Source organism: Ursus arctos, unplaced genomic scaffold (assembly GCF_023065955.2).
Source record: "Ursus arctos isolate Adak ecotype North America unplaced genomic scaffold, UrsArc2.0 scaffold_1, whole genome shotgun sequence".
Classification (NCBI taxonomy): domain Eukaryota; kingdom Metazoa; phylum Chordata; class Mammalia; order Carnivora; family Ursidae; genus Ursus; species Ursus arctos.
In genome coordinates this window covers 12530827-12550181 of record NW_026622763.1, presented here as the reverse complement: position 1 = coordinate 12550181, position 19355 = coordinate 12530827, and the positions used below count along the sequence as shown (strand labels likewise).

The following is a 19355-nucleotide window of genomic DNA, read 5'->3' as shown; positions in this document are numbered from 1 at the left end:
GATATCTAGAGCCAAAACAACCACATTTGATGTCCACTAAACGCTCCCTCGAAGGCCGGCAGCCCTTGGTCATTAGCCCACAACGTTTCCAATGAGCCCTCTGTCCCCGCCGTCATGGATGAGGTTTGCCCTTGGCCAGAGCCAGCCGAGCTGCCCAGGCGGAGAGTGGAGGCACTGCGGGGAGATTCCCCGCCCACAGGGGAAGCCCCCGGCCGCCTCTATTACCTTGAATGTCCCACACTTCCGACTGGAGCTGCCAGCTGCTTTCATTTCCTCAGCTCCAGTTCCTTTAACCTTTTCTGTGCTGCCTTCTGCTCCTGGCACCTCAGCCCACCGCAGGGACTTCCCGAATGTTGAAACTGCGGGCATCACAGGGGACCTCTCCCTTGGGGACACAGCCAGTCATTCATTTTCCTGAGTTTCTCGCCCTTTTTGCTTTCTGCCCCGCCACAGGCCAACCAAAGTGAGTGAGTGGGGCTCAGCCTCTTCTCTGGCCACCTCTCCTCCTCCCCTCTCAGGTTCCAAACAGCCCCAAAGTCTCGTGGCTTCTGCACCCTGAAGGTGTCCTGCCTGGGAGGCTGCACTAGCCACCTTTCCTGCCTCAAAGGCCCCCCCATCACACTCTCCAGGCGAACCCCCTGGTCCTCCCTTGAACCCAGAGCTGATCAGCAGGCTTTCTGGGGGTGTTCCCACCTCTGGCACCGCTGCCTCCAGGTCACTTCCAGCCTCTTAGGTGACAGCAAGTTTCTAGAATTCAGTTGTATCCACTTCCAGCCCACATACCAGACTGTGAGCTCCTTTAAGGCAAAAGCCCTTGCCTTCCTCTCCCCGGAAACCCGGATGCTCACAACATCTCTAGTGATAGTAGCCACGTGACCTCAGTGCCCGCAGCCCACCAGGCGCCATCCTAACCACCATGGGAGGTGATCTAATTCATTCGGCCAATGCAACAAATAACCCCATCTCCCTTATTTGACAAACGAGGAAACTGAGGCACCCAGAGCTCGCGTGATGTTTCCACGGTCATACAGCTGCTATGTGGAGCAGGTGGAATTTGAACCCAAGCATCTGAGCTTGTAGGGTCTGCGTGACCCCAGCATGCTATGCGTCCTTTCTGGTAGGGAATGCCTGACAAGAAGGAGCTAGGGAGGGGCGCCTGGGTGGCACAGCGGTTATAAGCGTCCGCCTTCGGCTCAGGGCGTGATCCCGGCGTTACGGGATCAAGCCCCACATCAGGCTCCTCCACTATGAGCCTGCTTCTTCCTCTCCCACTCCCCCTGCTGTGTTCCCTCTCTCGCTGGCTATCTCTATCTCTGTCAAATAAATAAATAAAAATCTTAAAAAAAAAAAAAAAAGAAGGAGCTAGGGAGGGGGTTTGTCCTCTCATGGAGCTCAGGTCTTGCTGGGGCCAGAGCAAGCACGCATGTGCCCCCACACGCGGAGCATGGGAAGATACACACGCAAGGGTAATAGATGCTACCATGCGTGGTATAGGGCAGTGCTTCTCCATCGCATACATTCATCGCTTGGAAAGCTAGTTAAACTGTAGATATGGATTCACGTGGGATGGGACCCGAGACTCTGCATTTCTAACAAGATCTCCGGTGATGCAGGTGCTGCTGTCCAAGGTCCACACTTTCAGGAGAAAAGATGAACCCTAAGGCCAAAGTAGGTCAAAGGAGGGAGATTTCAGTGTGAACTGCAAAGGTCCTGGGATAGTGCCCTGGGACTGGGATGAGAGCGGCCCTGGGATGGGCAGAGGGCAGGGAGAGAAACACCCTCCCTGGGGTCACCCAACTCCCTGCTCTCAGGGGCCTGGGAGTGAGGGGTGGTTCCAAGGACCAGGGACTTTTGCTCCAAAGCCACCTCAAACCCCACTCCCCTTAACAAGCAGCGGTGCCGAATAGGAGCTCCACATGTGAATGGCCTGTATTTGCGACATGCCCATTTCTGATCATGTCAGGAAACATTTTGCAAATTCAGAAGTCAGAGCCAAAGGGAAGTGCTGTGTGGTCTACAGCTAGCTGCAGTAGTTAAATAAGAACAATCTTTCCCCAAGTGGTTCCTCTTGAGGACAGCATTTCTGCTGGCTCCAGGACTTTTGGCCATCTATAAAGCTTCACAATGGAAAATAAGGAAATTCTCAAGGAGGAAGAGTTCTTGGCTAGCACTGGAGAAGGAACAGCCATCAACCAAACCATGTTCCCTGCAATGGAGGTCTTTGAAATCAATGGTAAAGTACCGCTTCCCAGTAATGACTTTGCTTGGTGATGTACTTTTTCGGTTGGCAACATAAGAATAGACAAGGCGATAGGAAGCCTAGGTTTGTGCCATAGACGCTCACTAATACCTTTCTGGAATGCTTCAGTCTGGGATTCATGGGATGTTAGTAATAGATGTTGTATCTGTAGCATATAGTTGGGGTTTTTTTCAGCTTCACAATAGAGTGTATTAAAATATTTGCCCTTGCTAATACGTACTGTACATCCCTTCTTTTTTATTAGGGTCTTATTTTGACACATGGGGGTTGTGACAAAATGGCAAAGCAACACAAGAGGGATGAAAAAGTTCTGCAAAAATGAGAGCCAAGGGCTACATATTTATTTAATGTAATTCCTTCAAAATTCTTTAAGGTGACTTCCGTTATAACTGATGTGTTGATCGGGGAGTGCTTTCTCCATTTCGTGCCGGCTAGGATATGTTCATAGCTTCATAATTAGTTTGTCTTAGATTCAGTGCAGGTTTTAAAAATTCAGGGAACTCTGTCATCTTTATTTTTCTCCCTCATCCTTATACAGGTGATGCATTTTTTAAATCTTCTAGAATTTAAAGTCACCAGTGAGTGTTTGCCACAGGGGATCTCTGATTTCCCATGCTAGAATATCCTCTAGGAATTGCCTTCCAAGTTGATGAGTCATTCCCACTCCAGTCTTTCCTGGAAGTCGTATGTTCAGAGCAATTGCAGCTCTGTCCCCCAGCCTGACCTGTCCCTCTCACCCAGTATTTGGTCACTGGCTGGAATTGAAGGGGGGTACAAAGATGCACAGTTGAGTGTTCTGTCTTTAGGAATTCACAGTGCGGTAACAGAGAATGCATGGGTGCAAATGACTTTACTAGTTGTTGGTTATTCAGAACTTTGGGGAATGTAGCATTCTGGATATATAACTTTTTAAGATACTGAAAATGTGCAAGCAAAGTCAGGGAATCAAACATATTCAGCACCTACTAGGCACAGCCCTTGGCACCGAGAGGACACACAAGAATTAACGGGGAGTCTTCAGTCATGTCAGTGGTGGCAGGAGGTTAGTAGGGATCAGGCCACCTGTAAACAGATGATTTTTATACAATCCTAGGACAGATCTATGGACAGATCTAACCTGGTCTGACCTGGAGGTCAGAGGTGAGACCTCTTCTAAAGTGTAAAGGATAAAGGGAATTCATGAAATAAGATGCTGGCTGGGGCAGGAATAGAAGACCGTGGGTTTATGATATATTCATAGGGAGTATTTAGAAAAATACAAAAAGTTGCATGCGGTGGGGCCAACATTGAGTGGGGAAAGTTCAGTGGGGATTGAGACTAGGGCCAATTAATTTAGACTTTGTCCTGAAGACAATGGGGAGCTTTGAAAGTCTGATGTTGGGCTAAGAGACATTGGTTTGCATTTGAGATTACTCGCTATCATAGATGTGGAACAAGCTAGAAAGAGTAACTCTGGGGATAGACAGAAGCATGGCAGTAAGAGACAATAAGAGGCGGTGGTTATAAGGAAGGAAAAGAGAGAATGTTCTGGACAGATATTAGAATTCAAGTCAGTAGGACTATAACGGTGGGGACAAGGCAAGTGAGGGGGAGGCCAGCCTTAAGGGGGAAATTCCAGATTTCTGACTTCAGTTATGGATACTATTAATTAAAAATCTAACTAAAAAAACAAAACAGCTCGGTTAGAAGGAATATTTTTCTTTCTTTCTTTCTTTCTTTCTTTCTTTCTTTCTTCTTTCTTTCTTTCTTTCTTTTTTTTTTCTTCTTTCTTTCTTTCTTTCTTTCTTTCTTTCTTTCTTTCTTTTCTTTCTTTCAGATTTTATTTTATTTGAGAGAGACAGAGAGAGCACAAGCGGGGTGGGGGATGGAGGGAGGGAGAAGTAGACTCCCCGCTGAGCAGGGAGCCTGACGTGGGTCTTGGCTGGATCCCAGGACCCTGAGGTCACGACCTGAGCCAAAGGCAGATGCTCAACTGACTGAACCACCCAGGTGCCCTGGAAGGAACATTTCTCTAAACACATTCACAACCTCCTGTCTTCTCATACAAAGATCTTGGAACATATGGAAGTTTCTAGATGAATGCCATAGGGACAGTAATCACTGTGAGGCTCTGTAACATAGTGACCCCCTCACGGCTTACTGAAATGAAGCTACTTGCTTCAGCACTAAATGGCTTCAAGCATCTTCCTTTCCCCCTCCCTCCTTCCTCCCTTCTTTCTCTTAAGTCTGTTGAAGATTATTTTCTGAAGAGTCTCAACAGACCGGTGCTCTTGCTGCCCTGAATGTCCAACAAAACTCCATGTCTTTCCTCATGGACTAGTATCAGCTCCATCTTCCCCCTCAGGCGGAGCATTTGGGCTCAAACAAGAGACTCTCCATTTGTCCCCGATGACAATATCCTTCTGGCATGTACTCCTGTCCATCTTTTTGAAAATTATGAACATTTTTCTGTCTTGAGCCTTCCTGTCTCTCTCCCGATGTTTCTGGTTTCTCCAGAAGGAGATCTGTTAGCACATCAGGAAGCTCTTGCAGGTCTGTGGGATGTAATCTATCTGGACCTCTCAACTATTTCAGGCTTCACATCTCGCTTCTTGATATGTCTTCCCACCAATTTCGGTCCAAAGAACATTCTTCTTGGCAGAGAGAACCCCCAAAAGTACAGATAGAGAAGATGTTGTTTGTTTTGATTTAACATTAAGCCCTGGCTCCCAGCTGTGGGTCTAGCTGTCTCCTCTTCCTGCTCGAAAGATAATTTCAAGCATTCTCCTAATAGACCTTAACCCTGGAATCTATTCAAGGTCACCCTTGTTGACGTGCTCACTGTCACTTCAGGTCCTTGTTCTGACTTTGTTTTTTGTCATGTCACTATTTCTCAGCACCTTTTAGACGTCCGGCTTTACCCCGGATTTTTTTTTTCCAGCCTTTTATTATGAAATAATTACAGATTCACAGAAACTTGCAAAAAAATGTCTAGGGAAGTGTCTGTGAGCCCCACCTAGTTTCTCCCAGTGAGAACATCTTGCATAGCTATAGGACACTATCACAACCAGGAAACTGATATTGCTACAGCTTACAGAGCTTATTTCGATTTCATTAGTTTTATAGGCACTCATTTGTGTGCGTGAATACAGTACTCTACAATTTTACCATATGCATATATTTGTGTAACCATCACCAATATCAAAATATCAAACTGTTCCTTCACCACACAACTCTCTCGTGCTGCCTTTATAGCCACACAGGCCCCTCACTCCCCCACCAGCTATCACTGCCCCCCAACAACCCCCAATCAGTCCCCCATTTCTATAATTTTGTTACGGAAAGAATGTTATCTAAATGGAAAAAGTATGTAACTTTTTAAAGATTGGCTTTTTTTTCACATAGCATGGTTCCCTTGAGATCCATCCAAGTTGTTCTATCAACAGTTCTTTTTATTTATGAGTATTTTTCGTGAGTATTAGTCCATGATATGAATGTACCACACTTTGTTTAAGCACGCACCCATTGAAAGATGTATGGGTTGTTGCCAGTTTGGGGCTATTACAAATAAAGCCACTATGATCATTTATGTGCAAGTTTTTGTATAAGCCTAAGTTTTCATTTCTCTAGGAATGAATGCCCCAAAGTGCAATTGCTGGATTCTAAGTGTATGTTTGGTTTTATAAGAAACAGCTGATCTATTTTTCCAGTGTGGTTGTGTCATTTACATTCCCACCAGCGATATACAATAGATTCAGTTGCTCTGAATTCTTGCCCACAGTTGGTATTATTACTATTTTTATTTTAGCCATTCTGATGAGTGTACGATTGTGATATCTTATTGTAATTTTGATTTGCATTTTCCTAATGGCTAATAATGTTGGATATCTTGTCACGTGCTTTTTTCCCCATTTGTATATGAAATGCCTCTTCATGTCTTTTGCCAATGTTTTAATGGGATTGTTTGTCTTTCTGACTATTTAGTTTTGAGAGCACTTTATCTATTCAAAATACAAGTCCTTTGCTGGATAGGTGGTTTGCAAATATTCTCTCCCAGTCTGTAACAGGTCTTTTCATCCTTTTAACAGTCTTTTGCAAAGCAAAATCATGTAATCCTGTGGAGGCCCTACCTAGCAATTTTCCCTTTTATGGATTGTGCTTTTGATGTCAAGTCTAAGAACTCTTCACCTGGCCATAGGTCCCCCAATTTTTCTCTTGTGTTTAATTATAAATATTTTTCTCTTAAGTTTAATTCTAAAAATTTTATAATTTCACATTTTACAATTAAGTCCATGGTTCATGTAACATATGTATTATATACATATACTTGCATATATGTATATAATATATGTAATGTATATATATGTAATATACACATACATATACATATGTATATATACATATATAATGTATACATGTAATACATATGTATATATTTGTATATATAACATTGCATATGTATGTAATATGTATTATATATGTATATATATTATATATGTATTATATATGTAATGTATATATAATATACATGTGATGTGTATATGTAGTATATATGTAATATATATATAATGTGTATATATACTTATATATTAAATATATATATTTATATTTATATATATTTATTTATATATATAAATAAACAAATCTTGACCTAATGACCTAAATTTCACTTAGGTCAAGATTTGTTTTGTTTTTGTTTTGTTTTGTTTTTCGCCTATGGGTGTCCAGTTGCTCCAACACCATTTGCTGAAAAGGCTATGCTTCCTCCATTAAATTACTTTTGTAACTTGTCAAAAAAAAAAAAACCAGTTGTTTATATTTGTGTAAGGACAATTCTGTGTTCTTTATTCTGTTCTGTAAACCCATATGTCCATCCCTCCACCCATCCCACACTGTCCTGATCACTGCGGGTTTATTGTGAGCCTAAACGTCAAGTCATTATTCCTCACATTTTATTCGTCTTTTTCAAGATGATTTTAGCCATTTTGTGGCTTGTACCTTTCCAAGTAAATTTTAATTTGAGCTTATCAATACCCACAAAAAAACCTTGCTGGGATTTTGTCAAGGAGCTGTGTTATACCTCCAGATCAGTTTCGGAGAATCGACATCTTACTTTGCTTAGCCCTGTGAACTCAGGGTGCCTCCACATTGATTTAGGTCTCTGTGTTTTTTGGTTTTGTTTTTTAATTAGGGTTTTACAATTTTCAGCATACAGATCCTCTATACATTTTGTTACCTTTATATCTACATATTTCATTTCCTTCGGATTGACTGTAAATTCCATTACATTGTAATTGCAATTTCCACTTATTTGCCAGTAGTGTATCAACATGTGACTGAATAAGAGAGTGAGAACAGACATCCTTGCCTCGTTCCCAATCTTCAGAGGAAATGGTTCTGGGTCACCATGATCTATCACGTTAGCTTTAGATATTTCTTAGATGCTCCTTTTTTAAAAAAAATTTTATTCATTTATTTACTCAAGAGAAAGAGAGAGAGTGGGAGAAGGAGCAGAGGGAGAGGGACAAGCAGACTCCATGCTGAGCATGGAACCCCACACAGGGCATGATCCCATGACCCTAGCCGAAATAAAGAGTCAGGCGCTTAACCGACTGAGCCACCCAGGCACCCCAATGCTCCTTTTTTTAAAGTTAAGGACAATTCTCTTTTATTTCTAGTTTGCTGAGAGTTTTTATTTTGAATTTATTACTTATTATGAGAGTTAGAATTATGAATTTTAATTATGAGAGTTTTATTATGAATTTGATTTTGTCAAATGCTTTTTCTTCATCAGTTATATGGTTATTTGATTTTTCTTCTTTGCCTCGTTGATACGGTGGATCATATTGATTGATTTCTGGTATCGAACCAGCCTTGTATTATACCCATTTAGTCATGGTATATAAATTCTTTTTATACATTGCTTGATATGGTTTACTAATATTTGGTTAACGATTTTTGTGTCAAATTTCATGAGAGATACTGATCTTCAGTTTTCTTTTGCACTGTCTTTGATTTTCATTTCAAGGTAATCCTGACCTAAAATGAGTTAGGAAGTGTTCTTTACTCTTCATTATCTATAAGAGAGTGTGTAAAACTGGTGTTAATTCTCTTAGAGGTTTGATAAAAAACTCCATTAAAATTATCTGGGCCTGGATATTTCTTTTTCAGGAGATTTTTTAAGTACGAATTAAGTTTATTTAATAGATGTAGATATTCATGTTATCTATTTAATGTTGGTTAAGACATGGTAGTTCGTAATTTTGGAGAAATCGGTTCATTTCTTCTAAGGTGTGAGCATGAAGTCAGTGATAGGATCTTCTTATTTTCTTGGTAAGGGCTGCAGGATCTGTGGTAATGGCATGCGTTTCATTCCTGATATTGGTGATTTGTGTCTTTCTCTCTTTTTCTCTTCATCAGTATTTCCAGAACTTTATCAATTTAATTGATTTTATTCAAGGAATCAGCATTTTGTTCTACCAGTCTTCTCTTTTGTTTTCCTATTTTAAATCTCATCGATTTCTTCTCTGATCTCTATTATTTTTTATTTTTTTTTTCTGGTTGCTGAGGGTTTATTTTGCTCTTCTCTCCCAGTTCTTTGAGCTAGGAACCTAGTTTATTGGCTTCAGACCATTTCTCATGTGTAACGTGAGCCTTGAGTGCTGCTATAAATTTCCCTTCCAGTACTACTTTGGATGAATTCAGTAATTTGGTATGTTGTATTCTGACTTTCGATCAGTTTTATTTTTAAAATTTTTTATTTAAGACTTCATAGCCCATGCATTATTTAATTTTTGAAAAACTTTCCAAGTGTTGAGAGGTTTTCCTGTTGTCTATGTGTTATTGACTTCTATTTTGATTCCATTGTCAAAAAACATACTCTATGCAACTTCATTTCATTTCCATTTTGTTGGGGTTTGTTTTATGACCCATGCTATGCTCTGTCTTGGTGAATATCCCAATGTGAATGGAAAGAATGTGTATTCTGCTGTTGTTACATGGAGTGTTCTATAATTGTTCATTAGATCCTGTTGGTTTATGGCATTGTTCATTTCTTCTATATCTTTGCTGATTGTCTCTCAATTTCTGAGAGTGGGGTGTTAAAGTCCCCAATATGGGGGTGCCTGGGTGGCACAGCGGTTAAGCGTCTGCCTTTGGCTCAGGGCGTGATCCTGGCATTATGGGACCAAGCCCCACATCAGGCTCCTCCGCTAGGAGCCTGCTTCTTCCTCTCCCACTCCCCTTGCTTGTGTTCCTTCTCTCACTGGCTGTGTCTATTTCTGTCAAATAAATAAATAAAATCTTAAAAAAAAAAAGTCCCCAATATGATTGTGTCTATATTGATTCCTCCTTTCAGTTACATCAGTTTTTGCTTCATAAAATAGAAGCTCTGTTGTTGATTTCTTGGAGATAGCAACTCCAGCATACAGAGGAGTCATGCTTTTTAATCTACTTTTGCCACACTATCTGCCTTCTAATTGGTATATTTAAACCATTTACATTAAAGTAATTATTGATGTGTTTGGGCTTAAATCTGCCCCATTATTGTGCATTTTCTCTTTGTCCCTTTGTTTCCCATTATCAGCTTTTCTTTTATTACTTTCCTATGGGTTACTTGAACATGTTTTAGAATTCCATTTTGATTTATTTATAGTTTTTTGTTTGTTTGTTTTTTAGTTCATCATTGGAAATAGTTTTCTTACTTTTTTTCTGGGCATTACAATAAACATGTATAATTTATCACAGTCTACCAACGTCAACATTCTACCACTTGGAGTCAAGTTTTGAAAACTTATTTCCATTTATGTATTTTGAGTCTTTCCATTTTTGAAATGCAATTGTCTTAAGCATTTCCTCTACATGCAGTAATTATCACTTAATTATAATTTTTCATTTCAACCATCAAATGTGATTTTAGGGGTGCCTAGGTGGCTCAGTCGGTTAAGTGTCTGCCTTCGGCTCAGGTCATGATCTCAGGGTCCTAGGATTGAGCCCCATGTTGGGCTCCCTGCTTAGCAGGAAGTCTGCTTCTCCCTCTGCCCCTCCCCCTGTTTGTGCTCTCTCTCTCCCTCTCTCTCAAATAAATACATAAAATCTTTAAAAAAATGTGATTTTAAAAAGTCATGAAGGGGATGGTCTAAACATATCTCTAGGTTTACCCATTCTTTTTTCTTATTCTTCTTTCCTTTTGGAAGTGCCATGCCTTCTGCTATTATTTTTTCCTTTCTGTTTGAAGAAATTCCTTTAGCTATTTTTTTTCTTGAAGATTTTATTTTTAAGTAATCTCTACACCCAACCTGTGGCTTGAACCCTGAGATCAAGGCTTGCATGTCTATTGGCTGAGCCAGCCAGGTGCCCCCCTTTAGCCATTCTTCCAAGGTAGATCTACTAGCAATAACTTCCCTTAGTTTTCCTTCATCTGAGAATCTCTTTACTTCCCATTCATTCTTAAGGAATATTTTCACTAGATACTGTTGATAATTCGTTTCTTTGAGCACATGAAAAATGTCTTGTCACTCCCAATTTCAGATGAGAAATCTGCTGTCATTCAAATTGGTATCTGTATAGGTAATGGGTTATTTTTCTCTTGGCTGCTTTCAAGATATTTTTCTTTTTCTTTGGATTTTTAATTTTCTTGCTATGTAGGGTTTTTTTTCCCCCAGATTTTTAACTCATGATGTGTCTTGCTATTGATTGCTTGAATTTATCATGTTTGGGGCTTGCTCAAGTTCTTGAATTTGTGGGTTTGTGACTTTCACCAAGGTTGAGAAGTTTTCAGCCACCATTATTTCTTTAAATTTTTTTTTCAGCTTCACACTCTTTCTGGGACTTTAAGGATATGAATATTATGTGTTTTGTTATTGATAGAAATTACCCTTCTATTGTTTTATCCTTTAGTTCATTGTTTCTCTCCCTTATTACTTCTATTGCCCTATTGAGCCCATCTAGTGAGATTTTTTTTAATTGGAGCTTTTACATCCCACAATTTCCATTTGGTTTTTCTTTATATTCTCTATTTTTCAGTAGATGAAAAAAATTTTTTTGTTCAAAATATTTGTAATTGCTTATTAAAGCATTTTTGTTATGCATGCCTTAAAATCCTTACTAATTCCAATGTTTGTATCATCTCCATACTGACACCTGTTGATGATCTTTTTTTTTTAAGATTTATTTATTTATTTATTTGAGAGAGTGCAAGGAGGGGCAGAGGGAGAGGGAAAGAGAATTCTCAAGCAAACTCCCTGCTGAACATGGAGTCCAATGCGGGGTTCAATCCCAGAACACTGAGATCATGACCTGAGCCAAAATCAAGAACCAGCCACTTAACTTACTGAGCCACCCAGGTGTTCTGTTGATTGTCTTTTTTTCGTTCAAGTTGTAATTTTCTCTGTTCTTGGTATGATGAGTGATTTTCCATTGTATTGTGGACATTTTGTGTAGTATGTTAGGACACTCTAGATCCTGTTTAAAATTTTCTATTTTAAATCATACTGTTTAGGTTTATCACATAAATTCTGGCTCACTTTTGTGAGCTGTGGTTCCAATAACAACTTAGTTTTCAGAACCTTGACTGTTCTGTTCTGGTCTGTTTTGTTTACATGATGCTACTAGTACTCTTCTTTGCTCCCTGCTGATGTTGTCTGCAGGGACAGAAGATACTTTTCAGACTGCCCAGTGATCCTGGGTCAGGGGTGGGAGACATCAAGCCAACAGGGCAGCGACCACTTTGCTGGGCCTACTCGCCAGCAGCCCAGTACCGGGGGCAAGGAGAGGGGTCTTCTGCCCACACCAAGCCACCTTCTGTCACTGGGTGAGGGGCTGGGAGATGACAGGCCTGGGGACCCTAGAGTTTATACACAGACTGTTTATCTTCATTGAGATCTTTTATGGAATTAAAATTTTATTTCCCTCTGGAGCCACATTTTCACTGTGAGTCAGTCAATAGAGCTGTCATATTTCTGAAAACTGCTTTCCTAAAATCTTCACCTGGACTCACCATAGTTTACTCCAGGGATGCTCATTCTAGTTTACTGGAGGCTTCATTCATTCTCTCATCTCAGACAACCCTTCCTTGTTGGTGAAATCACTTTGGAATAGATGTTCCTTTGCAGTTTCTTCTACCCTCTTAGAAATCAGCATCGAGGGTAAAGCATTTATCAGATTTTCTGCTTTGTAAGTGAGTTAGATAAATGCCCACAGATTCAAAATTCCCAGTTTCTAAGATACCTTGCCTCTATGCTACATGAGAGCTCTGACTTAAAAGAGCATTCTGGGGGCGCCTGGGTGGCTCAGTTGTTAAGCGTCTGCCTTCGGCTCAGGGCGTGATCCCAGCGTTCTGGGATCGAGCCCCACGTCAGGCTCTTCTGCTGGGAGCCTGCTTCTTCCTCTCCCACTCCCCCTGCTTGTGTTGCCTCTCTCGCTGGCTGTCTCTCTCTCTGTCAAATAAATAAAATAAAATCTTAAAAAAAAAAAAGCATTCTGGGCCTGAGTGGACACCCTTGAACTATTCCCATCCATAGGACCATGTTTGTTTGTCCTCTCACTATCTTCACTCAAATGCCTTCCACCCTTCCTACCATCTGGTTTGAAAATATCTGTATTTTCCATGCTGGCCCTCACTGCCACCTCCAACCCCTATGACACCTGTGCCTCTGAAGCACACTATCCTTCTATTCCTATTGTTTCCTCAAGTTTAGTGCTGTCTACAAGGTCATATTCATTGTCCACCATCTACTCTTCAATATGAGGCTTCCCTTGTATGTTACCCATCCTCGCCCTGATTGTACGCTTGCTTGAGGTCTGAAGTTGCATTCCCGATGCTTTTCCAACACTTTTGAACTGGCACTGTTCCACTCTGCACATGTTCAGGACCCAGACCTCAGCAACCAATTATTCATCCATTCATTCGTCATCTTTCTGGTTCATCTTGCGTGGTAGATACCATGTTGGTGCTGGAAGGCAGCCCTAGAAGCTTCCAGAATATTGGGGAGTGGGGAGGGAAACTGAGACATAAACAGACATAGTTCAGGATGATGGATGCCATATCAGGTGGAAAGACGGAGTGATGTGGGGAAGCAGAGCAGGGTCCCACCTAAGCCAAGGGAGTCAGAGAACGTATCTTGGAGCAGGAGAAGCTCCACTGTGCTCCCAGAGGATGAAGAGGAATTATTCATGCAGGAGGGAGGAGGCAGGGTTTATACTCAGAGAAGATACACGGCCTGGAGTGAGAAGGGTGTAACGACGAGTGGTCCAGCCTGCCTGTGGGTCAGAGTCCACATGGGGTGTGGTGTGTGGGTACAGCCATAGGAGAACCAGGCAGCAGGTCTTCCTGATTGTCCCAAGGACAGTGAACAGCCATGGAAAGGCTGAAGGCAGGGAAGTGACTTGGCCAGGTTGTGTGTGAGAGAGTTCACTCGGGCTGCTGTGTGGGCCACCATCTGGGACGTGCAGATACTGTGCTAGAGGGATACTGTGCTAGACCAAGCATACCCAAGTGCCACTAACTAAAAAACCACCCAGCCAAGAAATCATTCCTCTTGCTGCTGCCAAAACCATCTGGAGACCACCAGGCATCAGAAGATGCTTAAGTAGGGGTCTCTGTTCTGCAGGTGCCTGGAAGCAATATCAGCAGAATAATGAAGGTTCCATAGGTCACAGAAAACAGACTCAAGGTTCATACTCATCTATGATAAGAGTCAACTGAAAACCCACCATCATCTACCACAAAGCAAAAAATGTGTTCATAAGTTTCTATTCCCTCCCCTGGGATGCCCACCTATGATCCCTTTGCCCTTCACACCTGCCCTTGGGGCTCATTTCAACTGCATTTTTCCAAGGGCAATTGTCTGTGTAGGTTAATGAGGCAAGCTCAGGCCCTAGGGTTAGATGGACCCAGGGGCACGTGCCTGTTGTGTTGCCCTAACTTCTCTGAACCCCATGTAAGAGGGTGATCACACCTACCTTGCAGGATTGCCAGAAGCATCAGAGACGATATCAGACAATGCCTTGCACAGAGTAGGTGCTCTGTCAGTATGAGTGGTGGGAAACACAGGGCCTTCTGTGGGCTGCCTCCCTGCCTTTGGATGCCCCCCCAAATGGGGAGACAGCTGGTGTGGGGGGAAGAATGGTATTGGAACCACGGTGACCCCTTTTGTAATGCCCCAACTGGAAACAGCTTGCCAACAGGGAAATATCCGCATGAATTGTGGCTCTTGTCTTTAAGGGATATTAGGCAGTTATTAAAAGAAGAGCTAAATCTTTCTCTACAAAACAAAAAAAAAAAACAACAAACAAAAAAAAAACCTAGAGGAATGTCCATGGGAAATCATTCATTGCAGAAAGCAATGCGCTGTATTATATGTAATATATCATTTCTGTAAAATCAAAAGAAAAAATCATGTCTGTCTAGCAGTGTATGGGCTTACCAGTTTCCATGAGCAAGCAGGCTAGGAGGAAGGCCACACCCCAGAATGCCAGCAAAGCTTATGTCAGCAGGTTAGGACGTCAGGGAATTGAGGTCCTCCGAAGTCCCCGATTATAAGATTATTAACCCTTGTAAATTTTCTATATGGTTTGATAAATTATATGAAGCATATTTTATTTGTATAATTAAATAATCTAAAGAAAAAAGAAAGCAGAAGCCCGAATCTGAATTCCAGATCTGTGTCTCATCACCTAATAGATATTTCAACTTCTTCAAACCTCACTCAGAGTTGATAAAGTGGCAACAATCCTGCTCCTCCCAAAGTTTTAAACCTTAAGTATGTTCATGCATTAATTCACTTGATAAACAACTCTCGAGAGCCCTCTATCACCAGGCGCTGTGCTGGGGCTTTGCCAGTGCACCTGGTCTAAGGACTGCACTCTGCCAGCTAATGATGGGGGCATGGGCGTTTGCCCAGCCACACTGACGAGTGACCCACAATGGCACTTGCTGGCTTGTGGGAAGAGGAGGATAAGGGGGAGGATTTGAGGGTAGTGGGACTTTGCGTCTTTACCCTCAATCTCCTGGGGAGCCGCCTGCTCACACAGAGAGGGGATTCTGACTCAGGGTGGGGCTCCCTGGTCTCTGCCTTCCACAGTAGCTGCCTTACACCGGGGTTGTGTTTCAGATCCGAACCCCAAGAAGAGAAGAGGGGTGAACTGCTTCATGGTCCTGGTGGCCATCTACCTGATTCTGCTCACCGCAGGTGCTGGGTTGCTGGTGGTGAAAGGTAAAGAGGTCTGGTCCCATCTGGTGCCTCCTCGGGTGACACAGGGCTCAGGTTGAGTGGAGAGCCCTGGGGTCACCGCTGCCCACCTGCCGAGAGTGAGTTCTTAGTCCCTGGGTAGCCGGGGATCCACATTGATGGGGGTTGGTGGGGGGAAGTGGACAGGGGAGTGTGTGGTGTGTGTGTGTGTGTGTGTGTGTGTGTGTGTGAGAGATAGAGAGAGAGAGAGAGAGAAAGACATAGAGACAGATTGAGAGAGAGACAGAGAAAACATCTGCGAGCCTCTGTGTGTCTGAGCAGTAACCAACGCAATAATTTCACATGGCTCTGCTGTGTGGGTCTTCCATCAAGACTCCCCAACGTCTGAGCAGGAAGGGGCTTTATTGATCAGACTGTTCATGTTAACATGATTTTACTTGCAAAGTGTTCCCAGTCCAAATGCTAAGGTCATGAAGCAATTCCATCTGCAGACACTGAAGTCACCCAAGAACATCGTGTGCCCAGCTGTCATAAACATAGGTCACACGTTTATTCAGGCCACGTGTGATTACATCACACCAGCATATTGGTCATCGTATGTTCATGCCCAGAGCATGCAGGAAGGCTGAAGGTTGATCATGATGTTGTGGGTACATTCCTAGGCCATGCAGGAATATTCTATGAACATGTAATGTCATGCCTAAGTGTGGAGTGCCCATGTGCAGGATATAGAAAGAGCTCTGTGCTCACACCAGGTCCTCACGGCACATGAAATGTGTGTTCAGTATCCAGGACCCACAGAAGTTATGTGCATATGACACAAGAACTCAAAGGCCTGGGGCTTTAATGAGGTCTCTAAAAGAAGGCTGTGGGGTGGGGGTGGGGTGTCCAGTTTTGAATCTGCAGGAGCGGCTCTGGGCGTTGGAGACTCACGTCATCAATGTAACGCTGGCTGCCGAGGATAGCCCGTCCTTCTCTTTGCTCCAGTCAATGCCCATCCCACACCTCCCTGGAGGCATGCTGGGGCTGCAGGTCCTGCACGCCCAGATCACCCAAGTCCGCACCAGGCAGGAGCACCTGCTACGGAAGGTGGACAACTTCACTCGGAGCCCAGGTTTGGCCCTCTCCTGTCTGTGCTGGGACTCCTCAGGGGATGGAAAGGAGGGGCTGCTGGTTCATGGGCAAGGGGATCCTTGGACCTGAATCCCCTTCCCTGGCAAGGAGAACATTCTAGAACCCTGGGGCCCAAGGAAAAGGGTGAGAACCATATGGAGTAGGCAGAAGATGGATCTAGAATGTTTGGGAGGATGGGTAAAACACAGAGCCTGGGGCAAGTCCCAGGACCACTGCCATGTAGCCGACGAATACTGGCCCATGTCTAGAGAGAGAGTAATGGCAGGCACCAAGAAGTCTGGGCCACGTGGGGACCTTGGAGGGACAGGGCGGTGGGACTGCTGGGAATGTGTGGCAGCTTAGAAGATAGGCAAAAGAAAATGGAGCCCAAGGTGGAGATGCCAGGGCTCCCCTCCCCTTGGTTTTTTTGGGCCTGAGGCTGGGCCATGTGAGGCTGTCCTACCATTACTCCCACCATTCTCTCAGGCTGTGCCAGAACAGGAAGGGCTGATTTGGGCAAAAGCAGCTGCTAGGTGTGATCTCACTGTTGCATGGAGCTCCGGCCTCTATGTCAGGGGTGAGCTAAGGCTAAAGGGGTTCTGTGCCCCTGGGAGCATGTGCTGAATGGGCAGAGGGTCCAGGTGGGTGAATCCCCCAGAGGCTGTGGTCTTCCCAGTGAGCACAGGTGAAGGCCAAGCCAGGATGCAGGGACAGGGGACAACCGTGGCAGATGGGGAGAGTCCAGGCTCAGATGACACAGGGACCATCACTCCCTTCCTTGAGATACGACAGAGCTGGTTGTGATCAGCACGAGGGGCCTGCCTTTGACCCGAGGCTCTTCCTGAAAGCGTGTGGCTCCCAAGTCTTCTGACAATATAGAGTAGACTCTGGGGGTCTCAACCTTCTTTCCACACTTCTGCAGCCCCAGGGATCTACATCTCCCTGATGCAGACCACTAGCTGCAACAAAACATCTGGCTTTTACCAAAAACTCAGTCCTGGAAATTGCTCAGAAGTTTGGCTCCTGTTGTTTGAATCCTCCATCTGCCTGAAGGCCTTGCTTCTCAGCCTGGAGGGTACAGGCTCCTGACTTACAGCTGGGTGCTCTGGGTGCATCAGCCCCGGCTACAACCCTCTCTCCTCCCCTTGCAGAGCTGTTCCGGGTCAAAGGGGAACGAGGCGCTCCAGGTACGTTCATTTCCCCTCTGACCCATGCTGCCCGCTCACCACAGACTTCCGCCATGGGCTCCTGGGCTTGTGGCTTTCTGGGCCTCGACCCCAGCTTACTGTCCATGGGCCCCCACAGCTCCCCACAAACTCACTGGTCTTCCGTTGGGTCAGCTCTCTGTTCCTGACCATGCTGGGACTCCCGGCCTCTGGGCCTTTATCCTCTCCTCTCCTGAAGTGGGAAATGGCTTCCCATCCACCCCACCCCACCAAGTCTAAGCCGCCTTCCAAGGTCAGCCCAAGTGCATCCCCCTCCGGTGCCCTCTCCCCCTGACACCCCAGCTGCAAGTGTGAGACTCCCCCTCTGTCTCCCATAAGCACTGTTTCCAGATGCTTCTTACCCAACACCTAGCTTGTCCCCCCATCTGGCTGTGATCATTTCCAGGGGTGCACGGCTCATGTCTCCTAGAGCACATAACGGGAAGGGCAGCCTCTGGGACCTGAGTTCTAATCCTAGCTCTGCTGCTTCCTGGCCGTGTGACTTTGGGCCAGTGACATCACTTTTCTGGAACCTCAGCCACTCCACTGTGTAAAAACCAATGGAGATAATTTTACTCACCTCCCGGGGTTGCTGTAAGATGCAAGTGAAGCAATGTGCAAAAGTTGCCCGACAATAGCAAGTGTTCTCTGAGGAAAACACCTGTGCCTTCGTTGCTGTTTCTTTCTACCTGAACACACACAGCTTTGGCTCCACATGTGTACACACATGCACACACACTTCACTCCACCCCTACTCTACCCTAACCCCGGAGTGGCTGGAATGTCATCTTGAAAATAATTCTGCACAGCATTCTTGGGACAGAACTCTTTGGCCTCATAATTTTTCATGAATGGCCCAGACTATGTCGCTGGGAGGGGGGGGGAGAGTTTACAGGTGGCCTTGCACAGTGGCACAAGTGTCCATTTGCACCACTGGCACTCCTGTGGACAGACCCTGGTTCTCTCCAGAGACAGGTGGCTTTGAACAAGTCACTTCACACTTCTGAGCTCTTTGTCTTCCCCTATGAGATGGGGATAATGCCAGGACCTCCTGGGATTGGTGTGAGGATAAACCGATGAACGTAAACATGTGTGGTCCAGTGCCCAGCTCAGAGTAAGTATTCAATCGTGTCGTTGTTGTTATTTGCTTGGTATTTTGTCGGGAAGAGTAGAGGAGCCAATGCTTGGGCAGCTCCAGCCTGATGAATGCTGGCTCCTCCCCTCCAAGGAGAGGCTGTTCTAACAGCTTCTACTGCTGTAGCCGACACAATCAGGGCTGACACCTCTTCTCAACCCAGTGGGTTTAGTCTGACGTTGTTTTTGTTTGTTTGTTAATTTTAGTTAACACACAGTGCAATATTGGTTTCTGGAGAGCACCCAGGGCTTCTCACAGCAAGTACCCTCTTTAGCATCCATCACCCACCTAGCTGACGTTTGAAGTCTGCTCCAGCACCTGCCCCAGGCCCAGTGCTCCAGGACCAGACGTAGTGCCCAGCTCACCCCCGGGTGGGGATCAGCCTCCCTTCGGTCCCTCTGTCTCTGTCTCTCTGTCTCTTTCTCTGTGTGAATGTACATGTGGTCCCCAACTTCCAACGGCTCCAGTTACAG

General features: G+C 44.3%; 1 protein-coding gene across 1 annotated transcript in view; it reads left to right on the top strand.

The window, feature by feature from the left end:
• Window positions 1–2031: 2031 nt before the first annotated feature.
• MARCO (macrophage receptor with collagenous structure) overlaps window positions 2032–19355 on the top strand; it is a 36954-nt gene continuing 19630 nt past the window's right edge. Inside the window, exons 1-4 of the mRNA XM_026510128.4 lie at window positions 2032–2233; window positions 15352–15453; window positions 16322–16543; window positions 17694–17729. Coding sequence (XP_026365913.1) covers window positions 2125–2233; window positions 15352–15453; window positions 16322–16543; window positions 17694–17729 — 469 coding nt within the window. The 5' untranslated portion in view covers window positions 2032–2124. The remainder of the gene's footprint in view (window positions 2234–15351; window positions 15454–16321; window positions 16544–17693; window positions 17730–19355) is intronic.